The 26,434-nt window shown below is 40.6% G+C and overlaps 2 protein-coding genes across 5 annotated transcripts in view; both read right to left on the bottom strand.

Annotated features, from left to right (window-relative positions):
- The window catches only part of CLEC4A (C-type lectin domain family 4 member A), a 38,728-nt gene extending 33,772 nt beyond the window's left edge, over positions 1–4,956 (bottom strand). For 3 of the 4 annotated variants that reach the window (XM_054663034.2, XM_054663032.2, XM_063785445.1), the window contains exon 1: positions 745–4,956. The gene's annotated coding sequence lies outside the window, so the exon portion shown is untranslated. The remainder of the gene's footprint in view (positions 1–744) is intronic. The other variant, XM_063785444.1, reaches the window with a different exon arrangement.
- Positions 4,957–7,059: 2,103 nt separating this feature from the next.
- NECAP1 (NECAP endocytosis associated 1) lies at positions 7,060–25,797 on the bottom strand. The gene is made up of 8 exons (XM_508992.7): positions 22,109–25,797; positions 14,460–14,560; positions 14,197–14,301; positions 12,645–12,726; positions 11,715–11,823; positions 11,444–11,627; positions 9,126–9,228; positions 7,060–8,787 (listed from the first exon to the last, which is right to left on the bottom strand). The coding sequence occupies exons 1-8, from the start codon at positions 22,201–22,203 to the stop codon at positions 8,739–8,741; spliced, it is 828 nt and encodes a 275-aa protein (XP_508992.2). The 5' UTR covers positions 22,204–25,797; the 3' UTR covers positions 7,060–8,738.
- Positions 25,798–26,434: the final 637 nt, after the last annotated feature.

The following is a 26,434-nucleotide window of genomic DNA, read 5'->3' as shown; positions in this document are numbered from 1 at the left end:
ACTTGTGAATGAGATCTAAACATTGAGTACATATGGACACAAAGAAGGGAACAACAGACATTGGGTCCCTGAGTGGGGAGGGGGAGAAGGGAGAGGATTGAAAAACTAACTATCAAGTACTATGCTTATTACCCAGGCAACAAAATAATCTGCATATCCAACCCCCATGATATGCAATTTACCTATATAATAAACCTGCATATGTACCTCTGAATCTAAAATAGAAGTTTTTTTAAAAAAGAAAGAAAAGGTGCAGGGAAACATCAAAGATATGGTGGAGAAGGCAGGGATGGTTTGATTGTTTCTTGAAGAGAATCAACTGTCCTGTATTAGGATTCATGGAGAAGCCGTAGGCTTTGATATGCACAGCAGTACCCAATTGGCTTAATTTGTAATTATGACCACAGAAACCAATTTATTTGCAAGGCATAAAGTACTTGTTTGCCATCCTAAATACAGAGGAAAAATGGGGAAAATGCACTGGAATGAAAAAAGGAAAATGGAATTTAATTTATTCTGAGGTGGCTTACAATTCAATGTAAGACCAAGTATTTGTCACAACTGGTGTATCTCATCTAGAAAACATTTAAGGTAATGGACTGGCCTTTCTAAAATGTACTGACCTAAAAAAATAAAAAATGAGATTTTCTGCCACTATGACAAAGCATATAAGGAATACTTAAGTCATGTAGCCAGGAACAACCCAAATGAAAATGAGTAAAAGACAGAAAACACTCAACTTACCCACTTCTAGTCCCTCCTCACTGAAATCACTGTTAATTCCACAAGTACTTCATGAGCATGTACTATCTAGGAAGGTGTATGGGAAGTACTGTAAGTACATAAAAATGAAGACATGGTCTTTATATTCAAAGAGCTTAAAACAAGTGAGGAAGAGAATTTCAACAGCAACACTCCCCACCCCTTGCCCCCTCAAATAAACAGATCACCTTTCAGATTGGAAGGATAGGTAAACATTTCATGAAGTAGTATTTGGGCGAGCATTACACAATGGGAAGGACCTCAACAGGCAGGTATAAAAGGGAAAGTATTCTAGGCAGAAGAAATTTTAATTTAGCAAGCACTCAATACTTGTGGCATATGAAAAACAACTAGTGGGGCTGGGCGCAGTGGCTCACGCCTGTAATCCCAGTACTGGGGACGCCAAGGCAGAGGGATCATGAGGTCAGGAGATCGAGATCATCCTGGCTAACATGGTGAAACCCTGTCTCTACTAAAAATACAAAAAATTAGCCAGGCGTGGTGGCATGCCCCTGTAGTCCCAGCTACTCGGGAGGCTGAGGCAGAAGCCGGTGTGAAGCCGGGAGGCAGAGCTTGCAGTGAGCCGAGATCGCGCCACTGCCCTCCAGCCTGGGCGACAGAGTGAGACTCTGTCTTAAAAAAAAAAAAAAAAAAAAAACAGAAAGAAACAAAGAAAAACAACTAGCAGTTCTTACGTTTGCTAAAGCACATTGTGAGTCAATGGGAAAACTGAGTTGAAGATGAAATTATATTTTGGACTTTATAAGCAAAGAAGAATTATTAAAGGCAATTAATAGGAGAGTAAAAAACATGAGCAGAGCTTTGTTTCACAAACATTACTTTGGGGTTAACATGTAAGCTGAATTAGAACTAAAAAAGCCATTGGCAAGCAGACTGCCTAGGAGGTTATCAGAACAGAGGAAGTGAGGAGTAATACAGGCTCACATTATAACAAGACAAGTAGTATCAAATATAATTAAGGGGAGTTGAGCTAGAAAATTGATTGTCCACATTTTTTTTCCCAAACAAAAACTTAAGGTCTAAGATATACCTCTATCAATAGCAGTGCCTCAAAATCTCAGTAATGATAAGAAAAGACACAGTTCAGGAAGTCTTTTAAGTCCTCCTACAGGAAGGCAAAAGTGGGAGGTATATCAGAATCTCTGAAGAAAGCAGTATGTGTTACTTTTTACGTATACATATATATATCTTTTTTCCAGCTTTATTGAGGTATGGTTGACAAATAAAAATTATATATATTTAGAATATACAATATGATATTTTAATATATGTATACATTGTGAAATGATTACAATTAGGCTAATAAACGTATCCATTACCTCACATAGTTACTTGTGTGTGTGGTGAGAACACTTGAGATCTACTCTCTTAGCAAATTTCAGGTATGCATTATTATTAACTATAGTTACCATGCTGTACATCAGGTCTCGGTGCTTATTCATCTTATAGCTGAAGGTTTGTACCCTTTGACCATTATCTTCCTTCTTCCCTGACCTCCTAGCCTGGGTAACCATGATTCTACTGTGTTTCTGTGAGTTTAACTTTTTCTAGATTCCACTGGTAAGTGAGATCATGCATTATTTATCTCTCTGGCTTATTTCATTTAGTGTCTTCTGCAAACAAAGACAATTTTATTTCTTCCTTTCTGATTTGAATGCCTCATATTTCTTTTTCTTGCCTGATTGCTCTGGCTAAGTCTTCCAGCACTACGTTGAATAGAAGTAGTGAGTGGGCATCCTTGTCTTCTTCCTAAATTAGAGGAAAAGCTTTCAGTTTTTCACCACGGACAATAATGTTAGTTCTGGGCTTGTGATATATGGCCTTTATTGTGTTGAAGTAAGTTCTTTCTATATCTAAATTGTAGGGTATTTATCACAAAAGAATGTTGAATGTAGTTAAATGCTTTTTCTGCATCTATTGAGATGATATGGCCTTTGTCCTTCATTCTGTTAAGACAGTTTATCACATCTGATTTGTGTGTGTTGAACCATCCTTGCATCCAAGGGATAAGTCCCACTTGATCATGGTGTATAATCTTTTAACAGGCTCTATTAAATATACTAGCCAAATTCAGTTGGCTAGTATTTTGTTGAGGATTTTGCATCTGTGTTTATCAGGGATACTGGGATGTAATTTTCTTGTAGTGTCCTTATCTGGCTTTGGTATGAGGGTAATGCTGACCCTGTAAAATGAATTTGAAATTATTCCCTCCTCTTCAATTTTCTGGAAGAGTTTGAGAAGTATTGGTATCAGTTCTTTCTTTTTAATGTAGGAGAAAAGGCATATAAATTTCATTTATTTCTGCTCTGATCTTTGTTATTTCTTTTCTTTTTTTTTTTTTTTTTTTTTTTTTTTGAGATGGAGTCTCACCCTGTCACCCAGGCTGGAGTCCAATGGCACAGTCTCGGCTCAGTGCAACCTCCGCCTCCCGGATTCAAGCAATTCTCCCGCCTCAGCCTCCTGAGTAGCTGGGACTACAGGCGCGTGCCACCACACCCAGCTAATTTTTGTATTTTTAGGAAAGACAGGGTTTCACTATGTTGGCCAGGCTCGTCTCGAACTCCTGACCTCGTGATCCACCTGCCTCGGCTTCCCAAAGTGCTGGGATTACAGGCGTGAGCCACTGTGCCTGGCCTGTTACTTCTTTCTTTCTGCTAACTTTAGGCTTTGGCTAGTTCCTGTAGGTGTAACATTAGCTTGTTTGAGATCTTTCTTTTTTCTTAATGGAGGTATAAACTTCCCTTTTAGAACTACTTTTGCTGCATCCCATAAATTTTGATATGCTGTGTTTCCACTTTAACTTGTCTCAAGATTTTTTTTCTTTTTTGATTCTTTGACCCATCAGTTGTTCAGGAAACTTTTTAATTTCCACATGTTTGTGAATGTTCTGGTTTTCATCCTGTTATTGATTTCTAATTTCAGACTATTATAGTCAAAAGATACTCAATATGATTTCAATCTTAAATTTGTTAAGACTTGTTTTGTGACCAAACATATTTATACTGGAGAACATTCCATGTGCACTTGAGAAGCATGTGTATTCTGCTGCTGTTGAATAAATGTTGTGTATATGTCTCTTAGGCCCATATTGTCTGAAGAGCAGTTCAAGTTCAATGTTTCCTCTTTGATTTTCTGTCTGATCTATCCATTGTTGAAAGTGGGGTATTCTATTGCTGTCTATTTCCCTCTTCAAGTCTGTTAAGAGGGCTGTTCTGCCATTCTTTCGTTCCTTTACTTTCTTAATAAACTTGCTTTCACTTTTAAAAAAAATCTGTTATTTGCTTTATATATGTTGATGCTCCAATCATCTTGATGAATTTACCTCTTTGGGCCAGGCGCAATGGCTCACACCTGTAATCCCAGCACTTTGGGAGGCTGAGGTGGGTGGATCACTTGAGGTCTGTAGTTCAAGACCAGCCTGGCCAACACGGTGAAAACCCATCTCTACTAAAAATACAAAAATTAGCCGGGCGTGGTGGTACGTGCCTGTAGTCCCAGCTTCAGGAGGCTGAGGCAGGAGAATCACTTGAACCCAGGAGGCAGAGGTTGCAGTGAGCTGAGATCATACCACTGCACTCCAGCCTGGGCAAGAGGGAGATTCTGTCTCAAAGAAAAAAAAAAAAAAGAATTTACCTCTTCAACATTCATGTAATGACCGTGTCTCTTGCTCTTGTTATAGCTTTTGACTTAAAGTCTATCTTGTCTGAAATACATACAGTATTCCCCCCTTATCCTGAGGGAATACATTCCAAGATCTCCCTTGGATGCCTGAAACCACAGATGGTACTGAACCCTATATACATTATGTTTTCTCCTATATATACACCTATGATAAAGTTTAATTTATAAATTAGGCACAGCAAGATTAACAATAAGTAATAATAAAATAGAATAAATATAACAATATGCCAGAGTCACCACTCTTGTGCTTTGGGGCCACTATTAATTAAAATAAGGGTTAACTGAATTTGTACAAGCATTGCAATACCACAACAATCTGATAACCGAGAGGACTATCAAGTGTCAAATAGGTAGGTAATGTATACAGAATGGACACACTGGACAAAAGGATGATTCACATCCAGGGCAGGGCAAAGGAATGTGGTGTGAGATTTCACCACACTACTCAGAACTGTGTGCCACTATTTTTTTTTTTTTTTTTTTTTGAGATGGAGTCTCAGTCTGTCACCCAGGCTGGAGTGCAGTGGTGCGATCTCGGCTCACTGCAAGCTCCGCCTCCCAGCTTCACGCCATTCTGCCTCAGCCTTCCGAATAGCTGGGACTACAGGTGCCCGCCACCACGCCCGGCTAATTTTTTCTATTTTTTAGTAGAGACGGGTTTTCACCATGTTAGCCAGGATGGTCTCGATCTCCTGACCTCATGATCCGCCCGCCTCAGACTCCCAAAGTGCTGGGATTACAGGGGTGAGCCACCGCGCCCAGCCCCCAGTGTGCCACTTTTAAACTTATGAATAATTTTTGTAATTTTCCAGTTAGTATTTTCAAAGCACGGTTGACTGCAGGTAACTGAAAGCACAGAAAACAAAACCTCAGATAAGGAGGGACTATATAGTAATATAGCTACCCCTGCTCTCTTTTGGTTTCCATTTGCATTAAATATCTTTCTCCATGCCTAACTTTCAGTCTCTACATGTCCTTAAAGGTGAAGTGATGCTCTTGTAGGCAGAATACAGTTGAGTCTTGTTTTTTTAATTCATTTAGCCACTCTGTCTTTTGATTGGAGAATGTAATCCATTTTGCATTCAAAATAATCATTAATAGGTAAGGACTTACTGCTGCCATTTTTCAAATTGTTTTTTGATTGTTTTGTGGGCCCTTTGTTCCTTTCTTCCTCTCTTGCTCTATTCCTTTGTTATTTGATGATTTTCTATAGTCCTTTGATTGTTCTCTTTATCTTTTGTGTATCTACTATAGGTTTTTGCTTTGTGGTTACCATGAGGTTTACATAACACTTAACAGTTTATTTTAAGCTGATAATTTAAATCACATACAAAAACTCTGCACTTTAACTTTCCCTCCCATATATATTTTTTGTTTTGTTTGAGACAGGGTCTTACTATGTTGGCCAGGTTCGTCTTGAACTCCTGGTCTCAAGCAATACTCCTGCCTCAGCCTCCCAAAGTGCTAGGATTACAGGCGTGAGCCACCACACCCAGCCACATTTTGTTTTTGATACCAATTTTCATATTTTTATACTGTGTATCCACTAACAAATTACTGTAGCTATAGTTTTATGGTTTTGGGGGGGTTTTGTTTGTTTTTTTTGGAGATGGAGTCTCACTGTCACCCAGGCTGGAGTGCAGTGGTGTAATCTTAGCCCACTGCAACCTCTGCCTCCCAGGTTCAAGTGATTCTCCTGCCTCAGCCTCCAGAGTAGCTGGGATTACAGGCACCCACCATTACGCCCAGCTAATTTTTGTATTTGTAGTAGAGACAGGGTTTCACCATCTTGGCCAGGATGGTCTCGAACTCCTGACTTCTGGTGATCCACCCGCCTCAGCCTCCCAAAGTGCTAGCATTATAGGTATGAGCCACCGTGCCCAGCCTTGATTCATGTTTTTTGTTTTTTGTTTTTTCTTTTGAGAGAGTCTCATTTTATCATCCAGGCTAGAGTACCATGGTACAATCACAGCTCACTGCAGCCTCGTCCTCCCAGGCTCAAGTGACCCTCCCACCTCGGCCTCCCAAGTAGCTAGGACTACAGGCACATGCTGCCATGCCCAGCTAATTTTTAGATTTTTTGTAGAGATAAGATCTCGCTATACTGCCCAGGCTGGTCTTGAACTGGCTTCAACCAGTCTTCCCACCTTAGCCTCTCAAAGTGCTGGAATCACAGGAGTAAACCACCAACCACATCTAGCTAATTTATCTCCTGTGACAATCACTGAACAAGAACTCCCAAGATCTTTTCTGGTTTCCAAAGTCTGTGGTTCTGACCTTAGTTATTTCTCTTATACTGATCCCTTTCATTTCTGCTGATTACAGTTAAGATATAAGAGGTGGCCTAGATCATGAAGATAATTTGAAGCAAATTAAATTAACTGTACCAGAAAATAAATAATGAATATTCATTGATTACACAGAGTGCTCTGTCATTTTAGAACCATGAACACAGAGGTCTAGTCTCAACTTCTTAAAAGCCTTATTTCTTAATAAAGAGTGATATAAATATCCTTTATTACCTACTGGTCCACTTATATTTGGTCAATTAAATTTAAAAGGTAATCAAATAAGCAAATTAAAAGATAAAAGAGACACTTTTTTCATATTTTTAATTACCATTATTGCACCAATACAGCATACGCTTTATATACATATATCTTAAACATTTTCCATTTTTCAGGAATTCAAATACATAATATATTATCATCTCGAGAATACAAAGAACACAACATGGAGGAAGATTGAGAAAATAGGTTCCCAGTATTTAGTCACTAGTGATTCCACAGACTTTCCTTTTAGTGTTTTCTATTGGAATTTTAATATGTCCTGCTATGGCTCTGCAAGAATAGAGCTGCCTGGAAAAGGAGGCAATGAAAAGAAAATGGACCCAAAGTCAGAAAAAGTGAAGAAGAGAATCCAGGAAAGTAATATATTTTGAAACTAAACATAAGGACTCCCTTCGGCCAGAGTGTACATACCCAATAGGTGCAAAAAGGAAGCAATGATATCTTCCCATTTCATCCTCAAAATTGCTCGTTTAGAAACAAAATAGAAAGTACCCCATTCACCTAAGAAGCAGAACTTTTTTCACAGCATTGTAAAAGGAATGGCAGGGCAGAGGGAAAGGAAAGTAGTGGGAGAACAACTTGCTTTTAAGATACGCTGGGTGACAGGTATCAAAGCCTTGGGCAAAACCTGTCACAGTAAAGCTGTGACTCTCCAACTTCCTTCACAAATGACAATATACATAACAGCAGCTTTCTATTAAAGAACTACATGAACTGAAAAGAAATGTTTATGGAAAGGGGCCAGATACCCAGGCAGCAAGGCAATGAGGATACTAAACAAGAGTTAAGTGCTTTCAACCTCTCTGCTCTACAGATCAGGTTAAAAACTCTAAACCCTTCAACTTTAGGTCAAAGAACAGAGCAAATACAAATTAATGCCATGCTTCAAATGCAGCAACCAGATGGAGCTGCAAGAAATTAAACACTCCTATAGACTATCACTTGGAAAGCACAGCCTCTTGAACCTCCTTCATTACAGAGACACCCACTGATCAAAGATGTTACACAATTCACTCAACAAACAGAAAAGAGTAGTGGAGGTGCCACCAACACAACCCTCTTATCATAGAAAGAGACATGTAAACACATAAGAGGGTGATGGAGCTGCACCCAGCACTGGATGTTCACTGAGTACAATAAGCCTGAAGGAGACTACACAGCAGAGACCCAGGAAATAGGTCTTTCTCCATATCTACCCCTATCAAAATTCTGAATTTGTAAACACTGAGGTGAGCCTGTCCATTTTTAGTCCTGGGTTAGTGGAGAAGGAAGTTGCAAGGTTTTTGACTCCCCTGAAATTGCTAAATAGGGCTTCACAAAGAGGCACACAAGGGTCATGAGATGATTTTGAAATAAGTTAAAGAATTTAAAAGATGAGACAAATTTTACAGATGTTAGAGGTCATTCCCCCTCAAACAGACGCTGGCCTTTTAAGCCCTGCATAGTCAGCCAAAACTATGATAAGATCCACTAGTCCCCTACCTTGGTACTAAGCAGGAGATAACAGATACTTTCTTGGCTGTACAAGTAACAACACAGGGGAGTGACATAAACCAGCTTGAATGTGATGGAGAAGCTATGAAAAAGATTTTCCAGTCATTCTGGTTCTGGGGAGGAAATGGGTTCCTAACTTCCCTCACAGATTGGTGCCCTCAAGGTCATTTTTATTCCTCAAGTCTGTCCTTAATGTCCTGCCAATGCCATTCAGAACTGGACCCAGTTGGATGGCTGTGGTGCCTGGTTTGGAACAGAGCTGCAAGACAGGAGAATAGAGAAAGCCAGAGACATAATATTAGGATAACAACTCCATTCTTTACTTAATAGTTTCTAAGAAATCACTGCCTAGAATTTCCAAAACCACACTTCATGGCAATTCTACTTACAAAGACCTGAAATATCCCACTCAAACCTCATCCTACAGCTTTTTTGTCCCCCCATTCCCAGCACTACTATATTTCCTTCACTAGAACTCCTCCAAAAGACTCTATGTGACCTGCATATCCATTGCTTCTCCAGATCAAAGATTTCAATTGACTGTACATATCTCCTACACCCTGATTGAGAGTATGCTAGTTTCACTATGCCCATTACCTGGATGCAGTGCTGAAGTCTCCCCACAAGTCATTGCTTGCAGAAACTGGAGTTGGTGCTGGTGTCGTGACAGGAGCAGGAGAATCCAAATCTAAAAGGATATCTAAACACAAGGTAAGAAAAGAAAAAAGAAAAACATAATCAAAATCTTGGAGATGAGAATTTATGTTTGCACAAAAAATCTGTACACAAATGCCACGGCAGCTTTATTCATAATGGTCAAAAACTGTAAACAACCTAGATGTCATTCCATGGGCAACAGTTACACACACTGGTATATCCATACCATGGAATACTATTCAGCAATAAAAAGAAACAGACTATTGATATACACAACTTGAAAGAATCTCAAGGGAATTATGCTGAGTGGGAAAAGCCTGTCCCAACGGTTACATGCTGTATGATTCCTTTCATAGAACATTCCTGAAGTGACAAAATTATAAAGATGGAGAACAGACTGGTGATTGCCAAGCGTTAGGAATGGGGGAAGAAAGGATGAGAGGGAGATGGGTGTGGTTGTGTAAGGTTGACACAGGGGATCTTTGTAGTGATGAAACTGTTCTATAACCTGAAATGATGGTGGATCCATGAACCTACACATGACAAAACTGCAAAGAACTGGCCAGATGCAGTGGCTCACACCTGTAATCCCAGCATTTTAGGGGGCCAAGGCAGGAGGATCACTGAAGTCCAGAAGTTCAAGGCCAGCCTGGGCAACGTAGTGAGACTCTGTTGCTACAAAAATTAAAAAATTAGCTTGGTGTGGCAGTGTGCACCTGTAGTCCCAGATGTTTGGGAGGCTGACGCAGAAGGATCTCTTGAGCCCAGGAGTTTGAGGCTGCAGTGAGCTATGACTGCACCACTGTACTCTAGCCTGGGCAACAGTGTGAGACCCTATCTCAAAAAATAACAAAAAATCCTGCATAGAACTAAATATACAGATCCACACAAATATACACAGATGAGAACATGTAAAATGGTGTAAGCTGAGTAAGATGAGAAAGTGGTATCAACATCAATTTTTCATTTGTGATACTTGACAATAGTTCCACAAAATATTACCAATTGAGGGAAACTGGGAAAAGGGTAAACAGGATCTCTTCATATTATTTCTTACAACTGCATGTTAATCTACGATTATCTCAAAATAATAATTTAATTTTAAAAAAATCTTAGATACTATCCCCAGTGGCTTCTGGCAACACTTACCAAAAGAAGCAGGCTATAATATTTTCACCTCAAAAATTCCAGAAAGAGAAAGCTTACCCTTACTAATCAATTCAACAAATTATCTGCACTGTCCAATACATTAAGTTAAAATTCTCAGATTCTAAGATACAGTTCTCTAATCTCAGAAAAATTCTTTTCTCAGTTCCAATGCTCTCATTTTTCAAATGAGAAGATATAACCATATTTATTCTTTCTCCCACCAAACAGAAAGAAAGAATGAAAGTGTATGGACAAACCTAGATATCTTCTTTTCTCCCAATTGCTCTTGTGAAGAAATGGGAAGGTTTAAGAAATAACATTTACTAAATGGCTACTATGTTCCAAGTGCTATGCTAGGTGCTGTCAATCATTTAACCCTCATGACCTTGGGATGGTAATTATTTTATCTATTTATTTATTTATTTTTGTTTGTTTCTTTGTTTTTTTATGAGACAAGGTCTCACTCTGTCACCCACACTGGAGTACAGTGGCACAGTCATGGTTCACTGCAGCCTCCCAGACTCAAGCCATCCTCCCACCTCAGCCTCCCAAATAGCTGGGTCTACAGGCGTGCATCACCACGTCCAACTAATGTTTGTATTTTTTTTGTAGAGATGGGATTTCATCATGTTGCCCAGGCTGATCTCAAACTCCTAAGCTTAAGCAATCCCAGCCTCCCAAAGTGCTGGGATTACAGGCGTGAGCCAAGGTCCCCGGCTGGGGTGGTTTTACATCTCCAGTTTGTAGATAAGGAAATTGAAACTCAAAAAACTTAAGTAATGTTTACCAAGCACATTCAAATATAAAGTAGCAGAGCCATGACCAAAATCTTGGTCCATCTGACTCAAAAGCTTATAAGCATCTAACCAAGAAAAAAATGAAGGAAATTGTCATTTTAATAAGCAAATATTTTCTGCCAAAGAACCTATGAGATACTATGACTCTTAGTTCACTAGAAAAGCTTTGATTCCTTGCTAGAAGCTGCCAGAATCACCTTGTCAGTACCATGAGCTATTTCATAGCAAAAACATTAACTCTCCTTGACAAACAGGTGTTGCTTAATTAAAACATAAGATTGGATTTCTCAAAATTAGAAGTACTAGATTTACCTGCATCACTGCCTCCATGGTTAGATTTCGGAATGGGTGGTGGGGTGACATGATTGCTGATGGCAACTGAGGAGGATGGTGGGGGAATAGTGACTTTGCCTCCTGGCGGGGGTGGGAGTAGGCTCAGACCCCCACCCCTTGCAGTCCTGGGCTTAGAAGCACCTCCTTTCTTGTTTGTAATGTTCTACAAAAGAAAAAAAGAAGAGCAAGAGAAAGATGTCATCGGCTTATGGAAGCACAGGAAAACAAAATTTTTAAAAACCATACTCACCCCGATACTCAACTTGATGGTTTGTCCTTCCTTGAAGCCCAGATCCAACTTAGGACGAGCATCCATTTCTTGAGATTCCTTGGAAATCTCAGATTCCTGCTTTACCCACCTTTGGGAACACAGCAAGTTATCTTAGTTTGAGATTTCCTGAAAGCAGAGTCTGACATACAAATTTGGGTGTATTTACTTTTATGAAATGAGATTCCAGAAAACACAGTGAGAGATAAAAAAGAGTGAGAAACAGAAGGGAAAAAAGCCAAGAAAGAAAACAACTGGGGTTCAATTCCACTGGGGACTCTCTGAGAAATCTCACGGAATACGTATTAGAATTGCCCCTTCCAGAAGGATGGTATTTAGCCACCAATTCCCATTCCCCACAGTTGAGGGCTGCTCCTGAGGGGGTGTTAGTTTCTTAGTCTCTCCAAGTTAAAGCTTGCTCTTAGCCTTCTATAACTTCAGAGTCCTAAGGCAGAAAAGGAGAGATATGCTTGCTCTTGAGGTAGGAAGCTGACAGTGTGCACAGTGCTGTCAACCACAGCTGCACCAAAATCAAGTGGGCTAAAGAAATGTTGCAAAAGTCACAAAACATGTCAGCTACATAAGGTAACAAGAGTGGCACACGACTCCCCACATAAAGCCCTGCTGTTACCATAGGCCTCCCTCTACCCCCTAAAAGATGGGGCAAATTCGACAGAGCATCATTTCAAACTACTGCACAAGGGATCTGAAACATATTGCAGGCTATAAGGAAAGGAAACAGAATAGATACAAAGATGACCTAAGGAAACAAAAGTGAATGGGGAGATTTATATTCACAATGAAATAGTTTAAGAAATAAAGAAACCAGGAGGAAGAGATACTGCCCATTCATGTGAGAAGCAGCATTCCTATAAGCATTCAGCCTCGTAACTAAGGACAAGCTTCACTCACTTGAAGTGATCCTGCAAGGAGACATTAAAGTCGAAGGCATCTCCCCGATCTGTGAAGCCAATGCCAATGAAAGCACTGCGCCCTGTGGAAAATGTAGGAAGACTCGACTAGGAAGTATCCTCTATGGCAGGAGCCCCCAACCCCCGGCACCAGTCTGTGGCCTGTTAGAAACCAGGCCATGCAGCAGGAGGTGAGTTGCACACGAGAGAGCAAAGCTTCATTGTATTTACAGCCGCTCCCCGTCACTTGCATGACCACCTGAGCTCTGCCTCCTGTCAGATCAGTGGCAGCATTAGATTCTCAGAGGGGTGTGAACCCTACTGTGAACTGCACATGTGAGGGATCTAGGTTATGAGCTCCCTATGAGAATCTGATGCCTGATGATCTGTCACTGTCTCCCATCACCCCCGTCTAGTTGCAGGAAAACAAGCCCAAGGCTCCCACTGATTCTACATTATAGTGAGTCGTATAATTATTTCATTATACATTACAATGTAATAATAATAGAAATAAAGTGTACAATAAATGTGATGCACTTGAATCATCCTGAAACCATCCCCTAATGCCGGTCTGTGGAAAACTGTCTTCCACAAAACGGGTCCCTGGTGCCAAAAAGGTTGAGGACTGCTGCTCTATGGCAAATTTTGCCCAATGAAAATATAACAGTCACCCTAACTAGACAAAGTCTGAATGTGAAATATCTTCTCATAGACCAAGAGTCGATAAACTACATAGAGCCCATGGGCTTTATCCTGCCATAGCCTGGTTTTGTAGAAAAAGTTTCATGGAACATAGTGGTATCAAGGTGTTTACATATTTTCTACAGTGATTTCACACTACAACAGCAAAACTGAGTAGTTGCAACAGAGGCCACCTGACCTGCAAAACCTAAAATATTTATTATTTGTCTGTTTGCCAACCTCTGTTATAGACCATGGAGAAAAGAGTAAGAATAACTGCCCCACACGTAAGATGATTCAAGATAGTCCCACCAAAAACTACCACGAACAATAAACGGGCAAAAAGTGTTCATTCTTTTTTTTTTTTTGAGATGGAGTTTCGCTCTTGTTGCCCAGGCTGGAGTGCAATGGCATGATCTCGGCAACCTCCACTTCCCCAATTCAAGTGATTCTCCTGTCTCAGCCACCCGAGTAGCCGGGATTACAGGCACCTGCCACCACGCCTGGCCAATTTTTTTTATTTTCAGTAGCGACGGGGTTTCATCATATTGGTCAGGCTGGCCTGGAACTCCTGACCTCAGGTGATCCACCCACCTCGGCCTCCTAAAGTGCAAAATGTGCTAATTCATTTGTTAGATATGTGTTTTTCATTTATTTAAGTCTACATATGAATTACCACATCTTGAACTCGTGCTTATCTATTACAAATAACATGTTAATACTTTTCCTTTAGCAACTATAGCAACTTTAGAGAAAGGGAAGAAAAAATGAAGTAAACCAAAGAAAGATAAAGGCAATCGGAAACACTTTTCATGGCTGTGCATTCACCTGTTTTCCTAACTTCGTTCCACTCAAAATCCCAGTTCTCTTACCAGTACCATCCTGGATCCGGATTACAAAGTAGCGGCTAGAATCTGTCACTGTCTCCACAGCAATACCAGGATATTGTTCTACTGGTGCCTGAGCAAAGAGCTCCCCTGACAGATAAGAGAAAGACTTTTTTGAGTAAAGCAAGCCAAAATCCAGAACCCCAATTAACAAGCAGTATTTCCATTCCAGTCCCCAAATTGAAGGTACTTATAAAAGCACACCAAATTAATATTCTTAATGTTAGAGGGTCACCCGCAAAGATTACCTGAAACTTTATCCTCGAGTTTGATATAGGCAGTCTTCCCTTTTGAAGTGATTCGGAGGCGACCAGTCCAATCAGGCTGGTCTAATTTCCAGTCAGAGGCCCTAGGACAGGAAAAGAGGAAGCCTCAGGCACATGTCCTTAATTTACTAACGCCTACCCACAATCTTTGACTGTATTTCTATTTCCCTATCCTGGATTGCCTATTCTTTCTACCTATTAATCAACAAGAATAATTCATGATCTATTTAGATGCCTCATGTTACATACAGTCCAAAGCAAGTAAAAGACAATGCTACTACTTGAGGACTTTGGAGTCCAATAAGCATCATTAAAAAGATGGAAAAGCACGAATAAAAGCAATAAAAAATAAAATTCTGGCCGAGCATGGTGGCTCAAGCCTGTAATCCCAGCACTTTGGGAGGCCAAGGTGGGTGGATCACTTAAGGTCAGGAGTTTGAGACCAGTCTGGCCAACACGGTGAAACCCCGTCTTCTAAAAATACAAAAATTAGCTGGTTATGGTGGCGTGCGCCTGAAATCCCTTGGGAGGCTGAGGCAGAATCAACTGAACCTGGGAGGTGGAGGCTGCAGTGAGCCGAGACTGCGCCACCGCTCTCCAGCCTGGGCGACAGAACGAGACTTGGTCTCAAATAAAGAAATAAATAAAATTTCTCATAACGATGCTATTTTCAAACTATAGATGGTATACTAGATAACCATGCTTTACTAGTCAGATAACAACAAAGTCTACTACATTAAATATCCTAGGTAATGGGAGCCCTCCCAAATCAGTAAATATACTATCTTTCACTGAATTCAATCAATATTTATACAGTACTTATTAGGACAGATGCATCACTGTTCTAGATGCTTAGGATACAACAGCAACCAAAACAAAGATTCCAACCCTCATGAGGCTTACATCCTAACAGAAGATAGAAAATAAAAAAGAAACATAATAAACAGCATAATTAGTATCTTAGAAAGTGGTGAGTTCTAAGGTAAAAAGAAAATGTAGAGGCAAATTAGGAAGATTAAGAAGACAGTGGGAGAATGAACAAGTTGTAGCATTCAAGAGGGTGGTTGGGGTAGGTCTCATTAAGGTGAAATGTGAGCTAAAATGTGAAGCAAGAGAGTTATCCATACAGATGTCTGGGGGAAAAGCATTCTAGACATAAGGAACAGCTAGCCCAAAGGTGCTACGGTGGGGGCATGCCTGGCATGTTTGAGAGACAACAAGGAAGCACTGTGGTTAGAACAGAGGAAGAGACAAGGTGGGAGAGGTAACAGACGGCCAGATCACGCAGGGCCTTGTGGGTCATAGTAACAACTTCAGCTTTCACTCTGAGTGAAAAAAGAGCTATTACAAATTTTAAGCAGAGGTGTGACATGATCTCCCTTATATTCTAAAAAGATTACTACATCTGCTGTCTGGAGAAAAGCTGTAGGGATAAGAGGACTGAAGCAGGGGGATTAGCTAAGAGACTACTGCAGTAATCTAGAAAAGTCACAATGGTAGCAGAAGTGGCTAGATTCTGGATATATTTAGGGCAAAAGTAGCAGGATTTTCTAATGGATTAGATATGGCATAGAAAAGAAGGATATATTTAGGGTAAAAGCAGCAGGATTTTCTAATGGATTAGACAGGGGATAGAAGCCAAGGACAACTCCAAGGTGTTTAGCCTGAGCAAAGGAGTTGCCAATTATTGAGATGAGAAGGAACACGTCTAGGAAGAAGGATCAGGGATTCAGTTTTAAATATGCTGAGTTTGAGATGTCTAGTAGATTTTCAAGAGATGTAGAGTAGGCAGTAAAATATATGAGACGAGTTCAAGAAAGACATCTGGGCTGGAGATACAAACGGCCATGAAAACATCAGAAATTTATAAAACGTGTTATAATCAACTTGAACAACAACTAAGATTATTTATGATGAATTTTACAAAACATTGTATTTGTGATTTGTTTTGCCAGGAGTATGGAAAACAGATTAGCAAAGTAAAAGTTATTAATAATTCATCTTCTAAGAAACCAAAGACTAATACTTAAAGACTAGAAAAGCAACCATAAGGTATATTTGAACAAGAATGAGTTTAACAAGATGAGAGGTAAAAAGCTGAGAGGAGGAAAATGAAAGTGAAAATTAGCACAGGTTTTGAACAGGATCTGTAAAATAAGTCCTTCCCATTCTCTTCCCTCTTGATTCCCTGCCCTCAAAGACCCTCAAGTACCTAAATCTGATCCAGATTAGAGAGCTCTAAAGTTCCTCATCTATTATATTAATGAGTTATTACTTATTATAATCATGCCACCAAGAGCTCATGTAAATGGGCTATTAAAAATATTAGGAACAGCCAGGCACCGTGGCTCACGCCTATAACCAGCACTTTGGGAGGCCGAGGCAGGAGGACTGCTTGAGCCCAAGAATTTGAGGTTGCAGTGAGCTATGATCGCCCCACTGCACTCCAGCCTGAGCAACAGGGTGAGACCCTGTCTCTAAAAAAAAAAAAAAAAAAATTAGGAACAAGTCTATTAAATGTGTTTTTCTTGGACGAGTTCCTTATTTCTCTTGTGTATCTAGTGTCCGATATTTAACAAATTCTGTAAGTAAATGGATATTCATGGCAGCAGATTCCCTCAGCCTTGGGCCTTAGTTCCTTTCCTACTCCAAGACCTAATCTAAAGAACTCTTGATTTTGCTTGTCCTCTGACAATACTTTTAACTTACCTTACAAATTTTCATTTACCTTAGTAATAAAACTTTATATATATATAAATAAAAAACCACTATGATGATTCACAGTAAGATTCCAAATGTACATCTTATTATGTCCTTATAGTAGATATGTGAAATAGGCATGAAAAGCCTGTCATACCTCTCTTTCTCTCTAAATGATGGAAAGGATAACACAGTAAGTAATAATGCCTAACTTCAAAGTCCATTATTCTTTCATTACACTGAAACGCATTATAGAGGTTAATATTGATTTAGCTAAGGGAAGAGGGTAGTGAAGAATATTTTTTTTAAAAAAATAGTTTTATAGGTTGGAAAACTGTTTTCTAACCATTTATTTATTTGTGTGTGTGTGTGTGTGTGTGTGTGTGTGTGTGTGTGTGTAATAGAGTCTCACTCTTCCACCCAGGCTGGAGTGCAATGGCGCGATCTTGGCTAACTGCAACCTCGGGTTCAAGCAATTCTCTTGCCTCAGCCTCCTGAGTAGCTGAGATTACAGGCACAGGCCACCATGCCCAGCTAATTTCTTTTGTATTTTTAGTAAAGACGGGGTTCCACCAAGTTGGCCAGGCTGGTCTCAAACTCCTGACTTCAGGAAATCCGCCTGCCTTGGCCTCCCCAAGTGCTGGGATTACAGGAGTGAGCCACCGCACCCAGATTGTTTTCTAAGCATTTGTAAGTTTCCTTTTTGTTTGTTTTGAGACGGAGTCCTGCTCTGTCGCCTAGGCTGGAGAGCAGTGGCATGATCTCAGCTCATTGCAACCTCCGCCTCCCGGGTTCAAACAATTCTACTGCCTCAGCCTCCCAGGTAGCTGGGACTACAGGTGTGCGCCACCACGGCTGGCTAAGTTTTTTGTATTTTTGTAGAGACGGGGTTTCACCATGTTGGCCAGGCTGGTCTGGAACTCCTGACCTTAAGTGATCCCTGCACCTCGGCCTCCCAAAGTCCTGGGATTACAGACATGAGCCACCGCACTCAGCCTGATAAGTTTCTTGTCAACCCAAATTTTCCTTCCCATAGTCTAGAAGTCTGGTCAGTGAAAGTCTGGGAACGAACAGCTTACACTAGGTGAATTAAAATCAATTATTCTCTTTAATCTTACCAGTCACTCAAAGGAAAAATTCCTCCTGCTTTCTAAAAAGCCCAGTTTGTCCTTTAATGTCAGCCTAGAGAATAAATCCTGCTTATAATATAAAGTGGGTTCTGGTAAATAAGAAAGATTATGCAAACAAAAAGAAAACCAGCATTTATCAAGCATTTATTATGTGCCAGGCATTATGCCCATTCTTGTGAAAATTAAGTGAAAGCGCCAGGCGCAGTGGCTCATGCCTGTAATCCCAGCACTTTGGGAGGTTGACGTGGGTGGATTGCCTGAGGCCAGGAGTTCAAGACCAGCCTGGCCAACATGGTGAAACCCCATCTCTACTAAAAATACAAAAAATTAGCCAAGCATGGCAGCGCACATCTGTAATCTCAACTACTCAGGAGGCTGAGGCACGAGAATCACTTGAATCTGGGAGGCAGAGATTGCAGTGAGCCATGATCACACCATTGCACTCCAGCCTGGGTGACAAAGCGAGACTCTGTCTCAACAAAAAAAAAAAAAAAAAAAAAAAAAAAGAAGATTAAGTGAGAGGATCCTACAAGGTAAGTACAGTTATAGTCATTTTTACAAATGAAGAAACTAACATTCAAAAGTGGTGATTTGCCAAAGGTAACCCAGCAAATAAATATCGTTATTCAAACTTAATTCCGCTCTCTTCATGTACTGTACTAAAAAAGTGATTGATGATAAGGTGCCTCTTGGAGGATAAAAAATGCCAATAGACATGGAAAACACAGAAGGATAACAGGAAAAAGAGGAAAATTAAGAAACTGCTTTAATGGCTCAGTGCAGTTAACGGATGTAAGTATAAAGGTTGTGGAAAACTAGGAAGTGAAGATAGAGAAGATGGGTGAGAGGGGAGGTGTTTTAAAAAGCTTGAAGTAGGCCGGGTGCGGTGGCTCACGCCTGTAATCCCAGCACTTTGGGAGGCCAAGGCAGGCGGATCACGAGGTCAAGAGTTTGAGACCAGCCTGGCCAACACAGTGAAACCCCGTCTCTACTAAATATACAAAAATTAGCCGGGCATAGTGGCATGTGCCTGTAGTCCCAGCTACTTGGGAGGCTGAGGCAGGAAAATCACTTGAACCGGGGAGGCGGAGGTTGTGGCGAGCTGAGATTGCGCCAGTGCACTCCAGCCTGGGCAACAGAGCCAGACTCCATCTCAAAAAAAAAAAAAACTTCAAGAAAAAGAATATAATCCCACTTCAATGTGTATCATATCCTTTGGGAGTCTTAACTCCTAAAGTTGGAAGTAATGAGCTATTTGACCTTATTTAACAGTTCAATCAATGCCACTTTATGTGATTAGGTTTCTCTGTGTAATCTACTGATTTCTTCTTTCAGTCAACATTTACAGGGTGCCCAAAGTGTACCAGATACTGTGCTAGACCCTGGGAATATAAAGTTAAAAAGATCTCAAGTTGTTCACAGTCTAGCCTGCAGAAAAAAGGAGACTAAACAATCCATTATACAATCCATTGTAATCCATTACAATACAAAATGAAGAGCCCTGGAATAGAGATAAGAATAAAGTGCTATGCAGCAACAGAAAACCAAACACCACATGTTCTCACTCACAAGTGGGAGTTGAACAGTGAGAACGCATGGACACAGGGAGGGGAACAACACCCACTGGGGCCTCTCGGGGGAGGGGCGAGGATGACAGGTTGATAGGTGCAGCAAACCACCATGGCACATGCATACCTATGTAACAAACCTGCACATTCTGCACATGTATCCCAGAACTTAAAGTAAAAAAGAAAAAGAAAAAGGTGCTATGGAAGCACACAGGGTGCATATCTACACCAGAATGGAAGGGTCACATAGGGCCTCCCAAAGAAGGTGATGTTTAAGTGACTCATATAGTACCTGTAACTACCATCTAAAAGCATGTTGATTTCTACTTAGGGTCAGTTTGGGGTCCAACTAAAAGCTTATTTAAAACAGAACTGCTACCTCTTTGCCAAAGGTGCAACCCACAGGGCCCAGCGCACAGGTCAGCAAGCATAAAAATATTGATTCATGATGAATAAAACCCCAGTAAGGGGCAAAATAACAGACATAAGGAGAGGGTAACTTTTCAGCCAAGGTAATGATAAATGCCAGGAGGAAAAATCACAATGATGATGTGGGTCAGAGAGAAGAATAAGAACAGTATCTTGGCCAGGTGCAGTGGCCCACACCTGTAATTTCAACATTTTGGGAGGCTGTGGCAGGAGTTCGAGAGGCCAGGAATTCGAGACCAGCCTGGGAAATATATCAAGATCCTGTCTACACAAAAAAAATTAAAAATTAGCCAGGCATGGTGAGGCAATGCCTGTAGCCCTAGCAACTTGGGAGGCTGAGGTAGGAGGATCCCTTGTGCCCAGGAGTACACAGCTGCCGTGAGCTGTGATTGCACCACTGCACTCCAGCCTGGATGATAGAATGAGACCCTGCCTGTCTAACAACAACAACAAAAAAAGACAGCTGGGCGTGGTGTCACGCGTGTAATCCCAGTACTATGGGAGGCCAAGGTGGGCAGATCACAAGGTCAGGAGTTCAAGACCAGCCTGGCCAAATTGGTGAAACCCCATCTCTACTCAAAATACAAAAATTAGCCAGGTGTGGTGGTGCATGCCTGTCATCCCAACTATTCAGGAAGCTGAAGCAGGAGAATCGCTTGAACCCAGGAGGCGGAGGTTGCAGTGAGCTGAGATTGCAGTGAGCCATTGCGCTCCAGCCTGGGCAACAAAGTGAGACTACATCTCAAAAAAAAAAAAAAAAAAAAAAAAAGAACAAACAAATAGTATTTGTAACTGCTTTATTGCATTTCCTACATTCTTTCACATCCATTATATGATTTAATTTTACTCTCCCAAAAACCCTTGTTAAGCACATTATTAAGAGCGCAGGTATCATCACTAACAGGTTTTTTTTTTCTATTTTACACATGAGAAAATTGAGGCTTGGAAAGGGCTCACACTCATATTGTTTAACATGAAGCCCAGTGAACTGTCTTTCAACTACATAATGTCCTATAGCATCCTCAGAACCTCACAATCATTGGATTACAAGGTAGGTAGTTAGGCCCAACAGAGAAAAATGCTGCCTCAACTTTGGAGGGAAAAGGTGTAGGAGAGGTTAAGAAGGGAGGTAGGGAAGGAAGACAGAAAATACTATATAATCATCAAGAAAATACAATGAGAAGAAACAGAATGAACAACCGTTGTAAAGCTTATGATCATAACCTTTGCTCACTGGTAAAACTGCTGAAGGAAAAACCGAATGGTGGATGATGACAGTTGGTGACGAAATTGACAACAGTACAAAAAATAAATCAGATAATCCAGAGTGGCAAGCAACACGATTACCCATAAATGTGCACGGGGAACTGGAAAGGTGTGTGTGTGTGTGTGTGTGTGTGTGTGTGTGTGTGAGAGAGAGAGAGAGAGAGAGAGAAAGGATGAGGATGATAAGCTGAAGGACGCAGGGAAGAGCGAATGAAAGGGGACTGGCGATGGAGCAAGCACGACTGAAAGTGGATGATGGGGAGCAGATGGGTGCCCCAGGGGATTACGGGGGAGGCAGAGTGGAATAACGCAGAGTGGTAATTAAAAAAAAAAAAAAAAAAAAAACGGCAGAAATATGGTGATGACAGTCCAGAGTGGAGATGGAGCAGGTGGTCAGGGAGATGACAACCCAGGTAGGGAGGCTAGCAAGGTGACAATACAGAGGTAGTAGTGGCAGGGACGGACAGCGTGCTAGCTGAGAAGGAAGCTGTCATCTGCGACAGAGTACGCGTGTGCGGCAGCGCCTCGGGGTTAGTACCTGTAACCGCGGTTGGAGGCCCGGGGCGGAATCCGGTAGACGCTGACGTCTGGCTTCACACACAGCACGGACTCGTACTCCAACTCGGTCGCCATCTTGGGTCCGCTGTCCGCGCTGCCGGGGGCGAAACGTAAGACCGGAGGCGGAGCACGGGAGGCGGAGATGCAAAGCGCGACAACTTCTGTTGCGTCACTTCCGCGCAAGTTCAAGTTAGTTTCTGAGATTAACCTTTTCGGTGACGCGGGGAGCCATATTGAAACCTGGAAACGATGAGGCTGCACGGCTCACCATCTTGGATAATGGCAAAGATGGCCTCCAAGGGCGTGACTCTCGTTATGGAAATCTCTGTCCTGAAGAGGTGCTTACGAAAAGCGCCATCTTACTCTAGGCAGGTGCCTGGAGTGTCCTACGAGGATGAGGACCATATTGAATCGTGACGGATTTTCTTACAGGAGTCACTTCCTAACTGTAGTCTCCTGGCAGAAAAGAGGCAACCTCCAGCCGGTAATCCCAGACGAGGTACCTGCAGAGAATGATGTATGATCTGGTCATAGACACCGTGGATTTCAACTCTCCAGAGTCTAAACGCTGAAAACACCCAACTTGATTTAGTGCCTCACACTCTTTATCTCCGATTTTTCAGGACGACACCTGTTAAAATGTTTTGCCACACTTTCGGCGTGTATTCCGATTATCTTTTTGGAAAATTTGATCCTGTTAAATAGACTATACGTGGGATCAACCCAATTCCTGATAAAATCGGAAGCATAATGAACTATCTAATGGCCTATATTAGCTCCCAGTTCTATTATAATGATAAATGCTACCGAACTCTCACCATAAATATGCTTTTTCTGCGCCCCAAAGGTAAACTTAACCACAACACCCTGACAGTACAGATAGCAAGTGGCAAAACTGAGACAGAAACTCAAGCCTGCCTCATTACAACAGCAGCAGTCTTCACCGCTGCTGGAGCTGGCAAGGTCACCAAGTCTGCCCAGAAAGCTCAGAAGGCTAGATGAATATCATCCCTAATACCTGCCACCCCACTCTTAATCAGTGGTGGAAGAACGGTCTCAGAACTGTTTGTTTCAATTGGCCATTTAAGTTCAGTAGTAAAAGACTGGTTAATGAAAACAATGCATCGTAAAACCTTCAGAAGGAAAGGAGAATGTTTTGTGGACCACTGGTTTTCTTTTTTGCGTGTGGCAGTTTTAAGTTATTAGTTTTTTAAATCAGTACTTTTTAATGGAAACAACTTATCCAAAAATTCGTCACAGAATTTTGAGACCCATTAAAAAAGTTTAATGAGAAAAAAAAAAAAGCAAACCTGCCTCTAATTTGTCTGCTCCACCTCGGAAAGTGATATCTTAAATTTCAAAAAGAATTACAATATTTATCCCTGGCGAGGACGTGAGGAACAGTCTAATCTCATACACTGTTGGCAGGAATGTAAATTGGCACGGCATTTTTAAAAGGGAAATTAACAGAATTTATCAAAATATTAATTGGACGTAATCTTCAATTTAGCAGTTTCACTAATAAGTATTGTAGAGAAATCCTTATATGCACAAAAAAGTATGTACAATAATACTACAGCATTGTTTGTAATAGTGAAAAAAATGGAAACAAAATGACCATCTATCAATGGGAAATGGTTAATGGTATATCTATTACTATGAGATGTTTTGAACTAAAGGGTTAGCCATTGAAAGAGATCCAAGATTTTTTAAAGCCAACTGCAAAAAACATACAGCATTATCAACTTTTGTCGAAACACCCCAAAATTATATATGCATGCATGTAAATGCATTGAGAAGGCTTTCAAAGGATATAAGGCTAAGTGGGGGAAAGAAACTTATTTTCTCCTCCATATATTTCTCTGTTGTTTAAGATTTATATAGCTATTATTGTCACTGAATACATGTTAAAAGAAAAATAAAGACAGAAAAGTGGTTTATTACTTGTTGTTCCTTATTTCTGACCCTATGATCTCATCTGAAGCCTAGGTCATATGACTACACCACATTGTACCTCTTTTTTTTCCTCTGTTCTGTGTTATCACTGGCAATCATTTTTGGAGGATTCTGGCTTCTGGTTCACCTTCTTACTAGTTTATACTCTTCCTCTTCTCCCAAAGCTTTTAGAGATTTCAAAGCCCATATAGTTAACTCTTCCTAGCCATACAATCTCTTGACATAAATTCTAACTATCTTTACCTCTCTTTTCTACCTCACCTGTTTTTCTTCATGTTCTGCACGTTGTTAGCCTTCTCTTTATTCCTCCCATCTCCTTGTTTCGACAGTTCTCTTGCCAGCATCCTTAAGTTTCCTTTCCTCTTTGTCTTTCCATCACAGCCAACCCAAAAGACTCCAGTAGTATATATTCCAACCATCTCCCTCCATCATTCTCCAAAAGCAAATCACACAAGTATAAAGATTGGTGTCCCTAAAAGTTTATGGGTTTGAGTCTCAGCTTTGCCCTTAACACCCAGATTTGCCATTGCTAGTTTTTATTTTCATTCCCTTTAATGGTTGTTCCAAATTTTGCTGCCCTTTCAGGCCTTCAACTCTAAGTCTTCTCCTTTTCTTTCTTGACAGGTAAAACATCTTACTACTTCCCTAAGAAAATAAAGTTTGTGTGAACTCTCTCAACTTAATGACACCCTATTCATACTCCTATCTGCATCTTCATCTATTCTTTCTCCTATCCACTTGTGTGTGCCCTGGATTCTCCTCAGGGACCAATCTCCTCAGGGACCTGGTTAATCAGTTATCTCCTTTCTTTCCTGTATCTTAAAACTCATTTTCCATTCACCCCTTTCCCTCACCATGTAAGAATATTCAAGTCCTTTCACCTAAAAAAAAAAAACCCTTACTTAACCGTGTTTTTTCTTTATATAAATTTAAATTTCCCTTCTCTTGCTTCATCTCAACAGAAACAGAAAAAAATACAGTCTTCCTCACTCTCACCCATGATGTCCTCTCTAGCTTAACTGATCACATTGCCATAATTTTCCATACATGCCATTTTTATTCATGCTGAACATATTTGTCCAGACTGAAATGCACTTCCCGTTCATTCCTTGGTAAGATGCCTTTAGATCTAATCTAAATATCAATTTATCTCAGAAGTTTTCCTCAACTTCTCTAAATAGAACTGGTAACTGCCTCCTCTATGCTCCCACAACATTTGTACACCTGTTTTAGTTCTTACCACATTGCATTCAACTGCTTGTTGGCATCTCTGTTTTCCAAGGGAAAGAAACAGGTTTGTGTTTTCCCAGTATCTAGCACAGTTTTCAGACTATAGTAAGAACTCTGTATGTTTATTTGCTAAATGAATCATCATTTCAGCCTGCCTTAACAGGGATGATTTGTTCTTTCCCAATCAAAATAATTAAAAATGTCTTGCGCCGGCACAGTGGCTCACGCCTGTAACCTCAGCACCTTGGGAGGCTGAGGCAGGCAGATCACTTGAGGTCAGGAGTTCAAGACCAGCCTGGCTAACATGTTGAAACCCTGTCTCTACTGAAAATACAAAAACTAGCTGGGCATAGTGGTGCATGCCTGTAATGCCAGCTACTTGGGAGGCTAAGGCAGGAGAATTGCTTGAACCCAGGAGACAGAGGTTGCAGTGAGTCAAGATCATGCCACTGCACTCCAGCCTGGGCTACTGAATGAGACTCCGTATCAAAATAAAATAAAATTAAATTAAAAAATTAAAAATGTCTTGTCTTGAACTTATCTTTGCCCACCACCGGGGGGTAGTAGCTACACAGCTCACAGGTTCTGGGCTGAGTAGACTGTGCTAAAAGTCAAGCTAGTGTTCTTGTATGTGGCTTTGTAAGTATATGATTTAACCAAGTTTAACAAACTTGTTTTTTTAAATGCATTGTTGAAATTCATGGAGGCCTTACCCATCTCAAATCTTGGTCACTTTTAGATGTCATTTAAACATGAAAATAACTTATGGTTTTCTTAACTTAGCCCTACCAGTAACATATTTCCCAGCTCTTCTTTACGCACACACAAAAAGGTATTTATCACAGATTAAATTCTGACTTATCATTGCTCAGGGTACTGCTATCAATGGTATTTGTTAAAGTATAATTTTCCTAAATCCTAAAGTTGCTACACATGCAGTGGTAATAAAAATTGTAATGAGATTCGAATCATAGTTTACAGGATTTTTTTTAGCTAGAGTGGACCTTAGTAACCTTTTAGTTCAGATCTCATCCAAAGACATAGTTGGTGATGCAGTCAGGATCAGAACTTCATATCTCATGATTTACAAACTAACACTCTTTCCACTGTGAGATAGGTA

The sequence above is a fragment of the Pan troglodytes genome, chromosome 10, assembly GCF_028858775.2.
Source record: "Pan troglodytes isolate AG18354 chromosome 10, NHGRI_mPanTro3-v2.0_pri, whole genome shotgun sequence".
Classification (NCBI taxonomy): Eukaryota; Metazoa; Chordata; class Mammalia; order Primates; family Hominidae; genus Pan; species Pan troglodytes.
This window is presented reverse-complemented; position numbering and strand designations above follow the sequence as displayed.